This window comes from Zalophus californianus, chromosome 8, assembly GCF_009762305.2.
Source record: "Zalophus californianus isolate mZalCal1 chromosome 8, mZalCal1.pri.v2, whole genome shotgun sequence".
Taxonomy (NCBI): domain Eukaryota; kingdom Metazoa; phylum Chordata; class Mammalia; order Carnivora; family Otariidae; genus Zalophus; species Zalophus californianus.
Genome location: NC_045602.1, coordinates 73,720,724 through 73,733,497, shown reverse-complemented (window position 1 = coordinate 73,733,497; position 12,774 = coordinate 73,720,724). Strand labels below are relative to the sequence as shown.

General features: G+C 51.6%; 1 protein-coding gene across 1 annotated transcript; it reads left to right on the top strand.

Moving 5' to 3' along the window:
• Positions 1-235: 235 nt before the first annotated feature.
• On the top strand, positions 236-4,634 carry TMEM247 (transmembrane protein 247). Its single transcript, XM_027623857.1, has 3 exons — positions 236-432; positions 1,004-1,342; positions 4,446-4,634. The coding sequence occupies exons 1-3, from the start codon at positions 337-339 to the stop codon at positions 4,632-4,634; spliced, it is 624 nt and encodes a 207-aa protein (XP_027479658.1). The 5' UTR covers positions 236-336.
• Positions 4,635-12,774: the final 8,140 nt, after the last annotated feature.

The following is a 12,774-nucleotide window of genomic DNA, read 5'->3' as shown; positions in this document are numbered from 1 at the left end:
CCCAATACAGTCTGCCTTTAAAAGAGGGACCCAAGGGAGGAGATTTCCAATGATAGAACTCTGGATTGCAGGTGGTGGAATTCTAGTGTCTAAAGCAGTCCCTAGGGTGGCAAAGGCCCATCCTGCAGTTCCTAATAATGGGCCTCAAGGTGTGTCATAGCCTCTGCCAGAGGGGACCTAGCAACTAGTAGAATGTGGGTTATTATGAGGACAGGGGATTGTGATGGTGGCCCAGCTGTGGAATCTGGTGAGACCCAATGTTAGTACCTTAAAAGATGTCCTTTGGCCCCAGTTGGCAGCATTGTGGTTTTCTGGATGGCAGCAGAGGACTGAGAAATGATGGAAGCCCGGGGAGCAGGAGAAAGCTGCCCACCTTTCCCCAAGGCGGTGCCTGATGACCTCATGTCTGAAGGGAAATCAAGGGCTTCTTTGGTAAGGGGGGGGGGGATCCTCGTTTCACTGCCCCCGCCTGTCCCTACATGGGGAGGAGAGCATCGTGGGGACATGTGAGAGGAGCTGAGGGCTAGGCGATCCCAGAGAGCTGCGAAGAAGAGCAAGTCATGTGCACCCCACCCCCACCACTGGCCCCTGGCTGTCACCAGGGACCAGGTAGCCCTTAATAAGACTGTGAAGTCACTCGAGGCTGGCCCCATTCAGGACCCTGTCCTCCCTCTGTGAAAGGGACCTGGCTCCCCCATAGCCCTTGTGTTGGTCCCCTGCATTTAGGTTCCTCCTTCTGTAGCCCCAGGAGGACTGGGTGTCTAATTGTCTCAAAGTTAGATAGAGTAGGGGTGGGAAAGTTACCAGGAAAAGAGACTTCTGCCTCAACTCCTCAAGCCACCCCTTGCAACTTGAGGGCACTCTTCCTTCGTGTCAGGGCGCCCTCCCCTTCCCTATAACTCCGGGTGAGTGCACCTCTGGGTAGAACTCAGCCTAGATCCTTACAGGGACAGCCCCAGGCCCACTCTTCACTGTCCCCTGAATCGCCCCTTCACTGCTCCAGGAGGCAGAGTCCCCGAAGCCAGACTCTTCCCACGACCACCTGGAGGAGGTGGAAGCTTCCGAGGACGGAGGCTGCCCAGGGCCACCCAAGTCACCGTCCTCCAAGGCCAGCTCCACCACCAAGGGCCAGGCGGGCGACGGACCTGAACTCGGGGAGCTGTCCCCCGCTGCGGCCGCCCGGGAGACCCCGCGGACCGAGCGCAACACCGAGATGGAGCTGGAGAAAGTGCGCATGGAGTTCGAGCTCACGCGGCTCAAGTACCTGCATCAGGAGAACGAGCGCCAGCGGCAGCACGAGGAGGTGATGGAGCAGCTGCAGCAGCAGGTGACGCCCCGCCTGGTAGGTGACTGGGAAGTAGGCAACCCGAGGGTCAGGGAGACCCGTCCCTGCCCTGCAGGGGGAGCCCACTGGCCTGCTTCGCCCCTGCATCCCTCCCCGGTCCAGAGATGGGCTGCCGGCTGTTTCAGAGGTTCCTGCTGAGCTGAGATCAACTCTTTAAGGAGAGCTGACCCTGGGAGGGGCCCCGGAACCACCCGCCCACCCGCCTGCCCTGCGGACCTCTTTCCTTCTCAGGGAAAAGTCCTCCACGTTTCCTGTGACTGGACTTCCTCCATTCTCTAGTCCTCTCTGCATCTCGTTTAAGAGATGGGGGAGCCCTACGGCAGTCTGCCCGGGGATTTTGATAAAACCATCACCCCCCCCCCGCCCCGCCCTTATCAGAGCTGCATTTGTTCTGTTGGATTGCTCTGTCTTGCTGCCATCTAAAACTTCGACATCTCTAGCCAGGAAATGGACCACTCTCCCCTGATCTGTATTCAATGGGGGATGAGAAAGCCTAGTTTCGGTCAAATGGGATGGGAAAGGCTTAGCCCTGTGAGACGGGGCCACTCTAAGTCCTAAATAACGAAAAGATGCCATTGTTGAAAGCATGTTGCCTGGGCTTTAAAATCAGTCCCAGCTTAAAACTCTGGCTCTACCACGTGTAAACCGCGTGATATTGGGCAAGTTACGAATCCTCCTTGAGCCTAGGTTTGCTCGTCTAGAAAGTAGTCCCTGCCTCATAGGGCCCTAGCGAGGAGTGAAGGAGAGCATGCGTGTGAGGCACTTTGTGATGAGCCTGGCACATTAGGTAAGCACTCAATAAATGTTAGCTATTACCATTTTTATGTACTCATGCAATTCACTTCTTGACCCAAATGCACCAACTTACATTCATCACTTTTCAATTTTATTGGGATGTAATGTATTAGCTATGCTTCCCAGCTCTGAGTCATCCTCACTTCTGAGAAACTTGCCTTCTGTCTTTATCCAAGTCATTGCTATAATTGTTGAGGAGGATATGACCTAAAGTAAATACCACTAAAAGATCTCCCTACAGGTTAGCAATGTTCCATTAATCAGCACCTTTGGGTTACATTTTATCCAGCTCACATTTCTCTACCTTGTCCAAAAAACTATCTTGAGACACACTGTCAGATGGTTTCCCAGAATTAAGATACTACACCACCTATAGCATTTCCCTAATTGACTGGCCCTTTTTTTTTTTTTTAAGGAAAGGAGATTGGTTTTGCATGATTTGTTTTCAGTGAACACATGCTGGGTTTTAACAATTATCTTTTTTTTTTTTCTTGCTCACAAAATACCTGCTTAATTGTACACTGAATGGTTTTGCTGAGCCAAGTCAAGCTTATTGAACTGGGATCTCCGGAATCCATCTTTTTTCCCCTCCTTTTAAAAATCTAGAAAATATTTGCTTGTCTCTAAGATTCTGGCACATTTCCTGAGATTTTTTTTTTTTTTTATTTCTCACTCATAAGTTCTATTTCCAAGCTTGGGGTTTTGTTCTCAGTATCGTGGGATAAAACGTCTCCCGAGTTCGAACGTGAAAATCCTTAAAGCACCTGTGGTTAAGATACTATGCCTTTGCTCTATGCCTCCTTCTAACCATATTTGTTTTCCCTTTTTTTAGTTTGAAAATCTTACTCTTGTTGGATGAGCTGGAAGCCTTTGGTGTATAGTCTTATCTGCTGTCTGTCTTCTGCTCAAAAGATAGACCATTGAAAATGTTGTGAAAAGTCTAAAAGGTCTCACAAATGCATGTTTGGTTGTCAAAATCATAGTTATCACCCATGAGCATTTCAGACTAAAAACACATGCTGGCTGCTTTGGGCGGCAGAAGTCCACAGACCCAGAGCCATAGCGGGTCTTCAGACCACCCGCTCAGCACCAAGCCCCCCGCTCCCCGCCCCCCCCCCCCCGCTAGAACCCTGGGTTTCTTCCTCTGGTCTTCAACCTGCCTTGCTATTCACTTTAGAAATGGCACCACTGAAGTCATTTTCTGCCCCCTCGGGTTTATTGATTTGCCCTCACATTCTCTGTAGTTGTGCAAACAATGCTGTGTCCACAACCCCGGTCTTTGGTAATCGTTTACAAAGTGTTTTATGTTTTGTCCATTTACTGGCAGGTGGAAAGCTGACTTGATGTTTAAGACCCTCCCTACTCTCTCTTTTTCTGGATGAATGGGTGGGTAGAGAGATTTCACTGTATTGAAAAAACTACCTCTGTGAGTATGTTTCTAGCTAGCTTAGGGCATCCCGGTCCCTGCCATCTGCCTGCTTACAAAAAGCATGGCATTATTTTAAAAGATATTTTAAAGAATAAACCATGGGTGATGCCTTCTTAACTACAGATCAAAATAGTTACGTCAGCTTTTGCTGTGCTTACATGTTGATGCTTTCCACAGTTAAAATGGGGGCTTGTTGGACCTCAATTATATAGATTCCAGAAATGAGCAATACGCAGGCAGAATCAGCCAGACAACTCAAGCTGCTTTCCCCAGGCTCGATACTGGGAGGCTTCAGGAGGGCCCTATCACCTGTCTCTGACCACCTGTCCCCCAGGGAGACCCAACCTCAGGCCAGTAGACCACAGACAGACCCCGTGAGACATTTGCCAGGACAAGAGATTCTGAAACAGGCACTTGTGCCCAAGGGACACCCTGTCATTGTGCCACCATGCAGAGAACAAGGCTGAATGTCAGAGCAAGCCGTCCAGAGAACATTGCCGAGACCCGGCGTGCAGATCTGGGGATCTCAGAGTCAGAGAGAGTCTGCCACCTACGTGACTAGGAAGCAGCAGAGAACGCGGAGAAAGGACGGTGTCGCCTGGTGCCAGAGTCAGGAGGGATAAGGGCAGACTGAAGAAGTGAAAACCCATGCGGTCCCTCTATGTGCCTGTGACCTTGCTAGGAACCTTTCCATTCTTGGCCCACTCTTCCTCCCATAGTCTGTGAGGGGGGGCATGGTGACCCTTCCCTCAGGTGAGGAGGATGACCTGCCCAAGGTCACGTTCCAGAAGGGACAGGAGCAGGACTGACACCCAGACCTGCCTGGCCGCCGAGCAGTGCGGTTTGGCCAGCGGCACTCTCTTCTTTCCCCCACAGTTCTCGGGAGGCCTCCAGGACCTCCTGCTCCCCCAGAACCAGTTTGCCATGTTCCTGTACTGCTTCATCTTTATACACATAATCTATGTCACCAAGGAGATGATCTTCTTTCTCTTCTCCAAGCACTACCTGTTCTGCATCGCGGCCATTTTGCTCTGTTTGATTAAAACTCTATGGTCATACTTCTAGGTGCTTTTGCTCCCTCCATCACTGGGAACCCCCAAGCTAGCGGGTCACTAGGACACCATCCAAGTTAGCCCCCAGCCTCTGTCCCTCCTCCTTCCCTCACACGAGCCTCCCTCCAATCAGAGCTTGCGGTTTGGAAAGGCTCTGTTGTCAACCATTTACACTTTAGTGGGAAGAAACGTGTTCAGGCCTTGTACAAAGCCTGAGTTCTCAGTGTGGATGAAGATGCTCTGTGCCCTGAGGGGAGGCTTTCAGAAGTGACCAAGCTAGGGAGGTATCTAGAGGGAGAAGTGGTTTGGGGTTTCTAGAATCACAGGAATCGTATCATGACCAGGTTGGTTTAGGATCCACCACATCTACTCACTTGCACAGATCTCCTCTGAGGCGTGGGGTGCTGTGGTAGGCTTGGGGGTAAGCCCCCCCCCCAAAGATGTGCACGTCCCAATGCCCGGAACCTGTGAATATATTACCTTACATAGCAAAAGAGACTTGAAAAGGTGATTAAGTTAAAGACCTTACAATGGGGAGATGAGCCTGGATTATTCTACAGGGCCCAATGGTCATCACAAGGGTTTTCACAAGAGGGAGGCAGGAGGACGAGAGTCAGAGAAGGAAGGCAATGTGGCCACGGAAGCAGAAACCGGGATGAGCCAAGTAGTGCAGGCAGTCTTTAGAGAAGGCACAGAAATGAATGTTCTAGAGCCTCCAGAAAGAATGCAGCTCCGGTCCACCCGTTTTAGACATGTGACCACCAAAACTGTAAGAGAAGAAATCTGAGCTGCTTTAAGCCACTGTGTAGTACTGTGTCACAGCAGTAACAGGAAACTCATACAGGAGCCAAGCCTCCCCAGGCTCTTCCCAGCTCTGCAAACATGTCAAGATGGCAGCACCAGGCCACGGACAAGAGTCTATTTAGCACTGGGCCTGAGCGGGACCGTATGGTCAGTCGTGTAGGCTAGGAGCCCGCCCTCAGGCAGCAGGCAGTTCAAAGAGAGCTGCTGAAGCTCCAGGGAGCCCAGGACAGGCCTATCGGAGTGAGATGGGCAAAGGCTATCCCTTCCACCGAGCATTATGCACCTGGGTGAGGCGGTGAGGCAAATCCCGGCCTGTTCCCAGGGGGCTGGGGAAGGAGGGCTCAAACGCCTGACTGGGACCAGAGCAAGACAGCAGGGCTGCATTAGTGGAAAGTAGGAGGAGAAAAACAAAAACAGACCACACAGCCCAACCCTCAAATCCCAAACGCGCACACGCACGCACGCGCACACACACGCAGATGCACAGCAAATAAACCGTTGTCCACAGCAGAGATGTACACAACCCCCCACCCCCAAATAAACAGGCAGCGGCAATGAAAAGGAACAGACTTTGAACACTAGAGGGTTCAGAGTAGGCACAAAATGAAGTGCCTGGTATGTATGTAATGAGGAGTTCAACTCCCCCATCACTGACGCCACGACCCCTCCTCTAAGACACACACACCACTGCTAGCTGGTCATCAGCTACTCTGACCTCACCAGCCCGCCCAGGAAGGAGGACTGGCACCTGGCTCCGGCAACAGAAGGCCCTGGGGGTAATGCAGCCAAGCGAAGGAGGGTAGACGCAGTTGTGTAATCAGTCAAGTCTGTAATGGCCCCTCCTCTTCTGGGGCATAGAGCTGGGCCTTAAGAGGAACAAAATAAGCTTCTGTCTCATTGGGTTCTGTGAGTGAGACTCCGTGAAAACACACGAAAAGAAGATCGAGCTGGCATTCGATGTCAGTACACACGATCGTGCCATGGAAGTCTGTGGTGATTCTTGTTTTCCACCCAGTTCAGCACATCCACCCCCATTTATAGCTGGGCACGTGACCGATATTTACCTGAAAGTAACAAAGCTGTCACTTCTCGTGAGACTTTGAACCATAGGAGTTTTTGCTATGGGTCATTTCTCACAGTCATCGTATTTGATCTGGGTTCCTGGAGTGGGGTTGAGGTAAGAGGAAGGGGAAATCAGGATATCAAAAAGATTAAGGCCCAGGTATTTGACTTGTTATAGCAGATGGATTCGGGAGTTTGTAAAAAATACCAAGTGCATAAATCCATCTCGTTCATCACTCCGTTGCCAGGTAAACTGGACTTAGAGGCATCCATTTTCCTTACAAATCTTCAGAGAAAGACTTAACTCCCTCGAACAGCTAAGCTAGCATCACATCCTTAGCAATGGGCATGAAATGTCCCTCCTAGTCGTCCTACTGTGACCGAAGACTGAAGCCAGTAGCCTAAGACATGCCCTCTGGGCAAATGAAGACAGCTCATAGTCACTCCCCAAACTTGGCAGAATTCTCCCGGCTCAAATTCAGAGCAGAAAATCAGAAGGGAGAGAGACCAAGGTGGAGAGAGTTACACAGGATAGGAAGAAGGCACAGCCGAGGGGTTACCAAGCAGACAACAAGTCAACATCCAAGCGCTTCTGGAGCACCTTCAACGTGCCAAGCACTCTGCTAAATCTTTATGAAGACGATCTTCCCCAAAACCCTAAGAGGAGGACATGCATATTATCTCCGTATCACAGATGAGGATACTAAAGCTCGGAGAGGTCAAATGGCTTACCCAGGGTCATCTTGGATCTTAAGTCTGACTCCCAAACACATGAGCTGGCTACACAACCATGCTCCCAAGATCCTGCCTTGAAGGATTTCACAGCCTTGCTGGCAAGATGAGGTTACCATACATGAAAAGGTAGACACTATCAGCATACAGACCTCGGGGATGAAGGAAATCAAAGAAGGAGAGATCCCCGGAGCCCAGGGTGATAGGAAGACTTCTCAAAAGAACAACCTATAAGAGCAGGTAAGCCTGGGGCAGGTGGAAAGAAGGACAGGGCACTCACAGACTAAGAGCAGTGTGGGCGTGTATACAAAGGATGCAGGAGAAAGAGAAGGAGCATCCCTGCTCCGATAAATGGTGTGAAGGGTAACGGGCCTGGAAAATTGATATGGGGCCAAATTTTATAGTCTTGAATGTTGGTCTGAGGAATATGAGCTTAATCCCTTGGGAAACAGAATCCCTGAAGATCATAGAGTGAGATAGTAACTCCCTCTACTACCTCCCAAAAAAGGAAAAAAATACCTCCTTTCCTTTCATGGGGGCCTTGTTCTTGCCTTGACCTCCTCTTTCCATTTCCAATCTGTGAACATCCTAAGGTCCTGAGTGTGAGGATTGCATTCAGCAGTAAAAGAAATCCAAGCACGGCGGCTTAACCAGATAGAGGTTTATGTTTCTCACATACCAAGAAGTCCCAATTAAGGCAGTCCCTGACTGGTGAAATTGCTCTAGGAAATCAGAGAAGACCCAGGCTGCTTTTTGCTCCGCTTTCTTAGCACTCGGCTTTTATTCTCCTCACACATGGCCTTCAGCCTCATGACAATGGCTGCTGTAGCTCCAGGTATCAAATCTACAACTCCAGGTCAGAAAAGAGAGGGAAAAGAAGGGGCTGCTTTTTAAAAGCTTTCCAGAACGACTCACTGAGAGACTTCAGCTGACATCTCATTGGTCAGATTGGGTCATGGGGCCGCTCCTAGCTGCAGGGCATCTGATGGGGTAAGTTTTTCACCTGGGCACTGTTGCAGCCTTGAACAAAATTGGGATTCTGACAGTGTGGGGAGAGAGAGGGATGGATATTGAATAAGTGAATAACTATGTCTACCATGGTAGACTTAGACCTAGCTTGCACTCCCCCAGCCCTGCACCAGTCTTGGTGGGGGTAAGACACAGGGTGGAGCACGGGTGGAGCCAATCCAGGCCTGGCCCACTGCGGCACTACTGCCCTAAGGCTTCATTTACCACAGCAGGAAGGCCATGGTTTTCTCTGGACTCATGACTGGAACAGCTTTGCCTTCATCCTGACCTCTGCGTGAGGCCCCAGGATCTTTTTTTTTTTTTTTTTTTTTAATTTATTTAACAGAGAGAAACACAGCGAGAGAGGGAACACAAGCAGGGGGAGTGGGAGAGGGAGAAGCAGGCTTCCTGCGGAGCAGGGAGCCCCATACGGGACTCGATCCCAGGACCCTGGGATCCCGACCCGAGCCGAAGGCACACGCTTAACGACTGAGCCACCCAGGTGCCCCGAGGCCCCAGGATCTTACACATCCAGGTAGCAGCCCGGCCTGGGGCCTGGGGACTACAAGGGTACGCCCCTCTGTGCTGAGTGCCCTCCGCAAAGCTGCAAGAGGCAAATTTGCTCCTAAAGTCCCTCCCCATCCCTCCCAGAGTCCACAGAACAGAGCCCAGTGCCCCCCACCCCCATCTCTCTGGTCAGCCCATGCACATCGAGCTGCTAAAGATTGAGGGTGTGACAGATCCTGCGCATTACAAAGATCCACTCAGCTTCAGGCCTGACCATCAAACACCAATAGTGAAGTTTCAGGCAGGCTTAGGGAGGAAAAGATGGAAGAACATTTCCTGCTCCCCGGATGGAATCACACAGGTTGTAACCCCAAGCCCGAGGACAATATGAGAGTCCTGGAGACTGCTGGTATCTGCAGGAGGGAAGAGGGGACAGGCTTGGCTCCAAGGGCCACTTCTCAGCCCTGTCTGTTTCTAATCCCACCTTAGCAGGTGACTGCCAGCAAGTTGGTTAAGGTTTCCAGGCTTCACTTGGATGACCTGTAAATTAAACTCTAACTCGGGGGGAGGGGGGGGTAGATGGGACCAAAGCCTAGGGTCTGACTTCAGAAATTCTAATTTAATTGATCTGATCTACGGTTCAGTCACTTCAAAAGTGCCTGAGCTGATTGCAAAGTGCAGCTGCATTACAAAACCTAAATCCTTGCTACTGGGGATCCGAAGACCAGCACTTCAGCATTGCCTGGGGCATCTTAGAAATGTAGCATCCCAGGCTTGCCGGCCCGACCCACTGTTACACGGCCACATGTGACAATCTCCCCAGTGACTCTTCTATTCAGCCTGTCCTCTGTTGTGAAGATACTGCTCTTGGCCTGGAGGATCTTCCAGCAGGGGGGTGTGGAGGCCAGATGGGAAGGAGAGAGAGGACAACTGAGTCTGGAGCCCCACGAAGGCGCTGGGAGCCTCTCCCAACATCTGGCACAGCCCAGGGTGGCCTGGCGTCTGCCCCTCCTCCCTCTGTGCCTTCAGGAGCCCTTGCTCTGGGCTTACTGAGGAACCAAATGATTTCTCCCAGCACTCAGGGATTTACCAGAAACTTCCGGAATCCCCCCAGGCCTGTCTCTGCCTCTGTCCCTTTTTTGATCTAGCTCCTTTTTGTGTGTGTAGCTTGGGAGAATCTTTCTAATATGCATTCATTCATTATTTAAAGGTTGCCACTGTTCCTTCAGGAAGGTTAAGCATGATTAAAAGATGGGATTTTTCCACAGGGCACAGCGGAAAGCTAGGGCTCCCGCATTTTTAAGCTGTTTTGGCCAAGCCTTGTTGCATAATTTAAAGTCTGTGACTTATTTAGATTTAATTAGCCAAAGGGGCAGCAGCTGAGGTTCACTAGTCAGTATTTATTAAGCACCCTCAAAGGGTTTGGGAGCTCTTTAGAGCAAAGAGCAGGATCAGCTTTGGACTCGCACATTTCCCACACTTAAGCAGGAGGGGTTACAGATCCTGCCAGCAGGTAGCATTTTTGTTTCTCAAGGAGAACAAAGGGGTGGCATCAAAGGGTGTGCGGTCACAGGACAAATGCCCGCAGAAGCCTTCTCCTCAGCCCCGAGTCGGTGGGGTGAGCCCCGTCACAGAGCTGTCGTGACAGGTAAGTAAATAGAGAGCCATACAAGTGAGAGGTGCTAGTAAAGAGAGGAGCAGGGAATGGGTAGAGATCACCACCAGACCCGAAGAGCCAGGTGAAGTGGAGAGGACAGGCTCCCGATTTGTGAGGCCCAGTGCAAAAGGACAATGCCAGGTCCCCTGTTCAAAACCTATTAAGAATTTCAAGGCTGCGGCAGCAGAGCCTGAAACCAAATGTGCCCCCCACCCCCACGATGGCCGGGGCCCCCCTGAGCACAGCTGGTGCCACAGCCCCAGTGGTTGGCCCGTGAGGTCAGCCCTGGAGGTAGATGGAGGAGACCCTTTTGTGATGCCTCTCCATCCCGCCCGAGAGAGAATATATCCCTGGCTACCCTATCGGCCAGAGGGAGGGCAGAGGGTTCCGTGCCCTTTGAAAAGGTGTGGGGACCCCTGGAGCAGACCCAGGGGTGGAGGAGGCTGCGTCTGGTGATCTGTGGGGAGGACAGGCCTTCTCCCGGGCCAAGTGGGCCCCTTGTCCAACCGCCAGCTCTAGAAGCCGAGTCTGACTGAGCAGAAGGCGGCCCCAGGCTGGCAGGCCCTGCTCCAGGCTCGCAGCTGCAAATCACAGGGCTGAGGAAACCTCAGGCTTTCCGACTCTGACTCTAGGGCATTACCCCTCCTGGCCTCTGCCCCCAGCCCCATTCAGCCGATCATTTTTCTCTGGGCTAGAAAATCCCAAAATAAGAGAATAAAGTTACACTTTTTACCCCTATGAGCCTCTCTTGTATCAAATGACACAGTCACTTTCCCTCAAACGTCTCATCAAAGGAGCCTTTGTAGGGTCCTGGGACAGAGAGCAGGCCTTGGAAGACGGCCACCAGGAAGCCGTGCAGAAAGTGCTGAGCAAGGCAACCCTGGATTGAGAAGGGGGGGGTGCTGGGGCGGGGTGTTTCAGGAGCTGCTCTCCAGCCCAGGAAGGGCCAGTGAGGGACCTCCCAAAAGTGGAGCTGCTCTTCTCCCCGGTACCCCACCCAAGCTTCCGTCGCTGGCTAATAGTGTGGCTGCGGGGAGCCCCCCACTGCTGGAGACGTACCAGTGCTTAACAAATAAATGAACAAGCCAGTGAAGGAAAGGATGCAGCGGGCAACCTGAGAAAGGCTCCGTGAGCTAAAGCATTCTGCGAAGGCTTCCAGGAGAGGGGGGAGGGGCGCACACACTCAGTACCCCCTGGGGACTCTGCCCTGTCCAGTGCACTCTGTGTCATCGCATTTCATCCAGTGGCCACTCCCCAGGGAGTACTATTACCATCCCCACTTTGCATCCGGGAAAACCCACTCAGAGAGGTTCAGGAGTTGCCTGAGCTAACTCAGCCAGAAGGTGGCAGAGACCACGTGTGGCACGGAGGAGCCGAAAGTTGATGTAAAAAAAAAAAAAAATCTATGTCTTGTGTACTTGGGTTTGTGGATGAAGATTCAGAGCTGCTTGGATACCATACATGAAGAATGCTGTCACTGTATTTCAAATGGCATGGTGTGGACCCACTGGGTCTCTCCAAGTATGTATACCTAGGGGTAGCAGCTTCAAAGAAAGGTATTGGCTTAAAAAGCTACCTTTTAATTCTACCCAGTCTCTCATTTCCTCCCACCAAAGGCTGTGGAGGGAAATGTCTTTGAGGGGGAACAAGAATGGAAGTCCTCACTCACTGGCCCACCTACTCCACTCATACCCACCATTCTCTTGAGAGGTGAGTGGGACATCCATGCTCAAAGCCCTGGAGAGCTTCCTCTGGACCCCACCCAACATCTACTGGGTCCCCCAAGTCAGGTGAGGGAGTCTGCAGCTGGCCTGGGGGGTCTTCTCTCTTCAATCAGCCATGCTTGGCTCTGTGAAGACCAGGATACCATGGCAGGTGTACGAAAGACGAGGGAGGTGGTCAGACCCAGAGAGAAAGCTTAGCGTTCACTCTCACTGACGTTCACTTCTGGGTGATATTTGTATCCTCACAAACACAAAGCACCCTCCCAACTCCCCCCACCCAGCCCATTTCAGAACCTGACTGAGTGGGTTCCTAGAAAATGATGACCTTTGGCTGGAAGACTCTGGAAGCATAGCAAAGTATAGAAAGCTCACCTGCTTTCAGCTATTGGCCTACCTTCAGAGGAACTCCAGATAATTGCCCTAAGCAAACCACACAGTGCAGGACAATCCTGATTCTCAAAACAGATCAGCTAGGGCAGGAGTCAAAACCTGGGATGCCTGGAGGGCCCACGTGGGGCAGGTAAAGCAGGGAAGCTGGCCAGGTGTGGCTAACTGGAAATGATGAGCCAGTGTGGAGGCCGCCCCTTACTCACCTCCCTCCCACCCATCTTCACCCTGTCAGGATGCTGACCCTGTGTCCAGTTCAAGGACAGCCAGGA

What these genes read in the sequence shown, in the direction of transcription:
- TMEM247 (XM_027623857.1), top strand. Translation starts at nt 337, where the DNA reads ATGATGGAAGCCCGGGGAGCAGGAGAAAGCTGCCCACCTTTCCCCAAG. An exon ending in GGAAATCAAGGGCTTCTTTG is followed by an intron (nt 433 to 1,003) that starts GTAAGGGGGGGG and finishes TCACTGCTCCAG; the next exon opens with GAGGCAGAGTCCCCGAAGCC. An exon ending in AGCAGGTGACGCCCCGCCTG is followed by an intron (nt 1,343 to 4,445) that starts GTAGGTGACTGG and finishes TTTCCCCCACAG; the next exon opens with TTCTCGGGAGGCCTCCAGGA.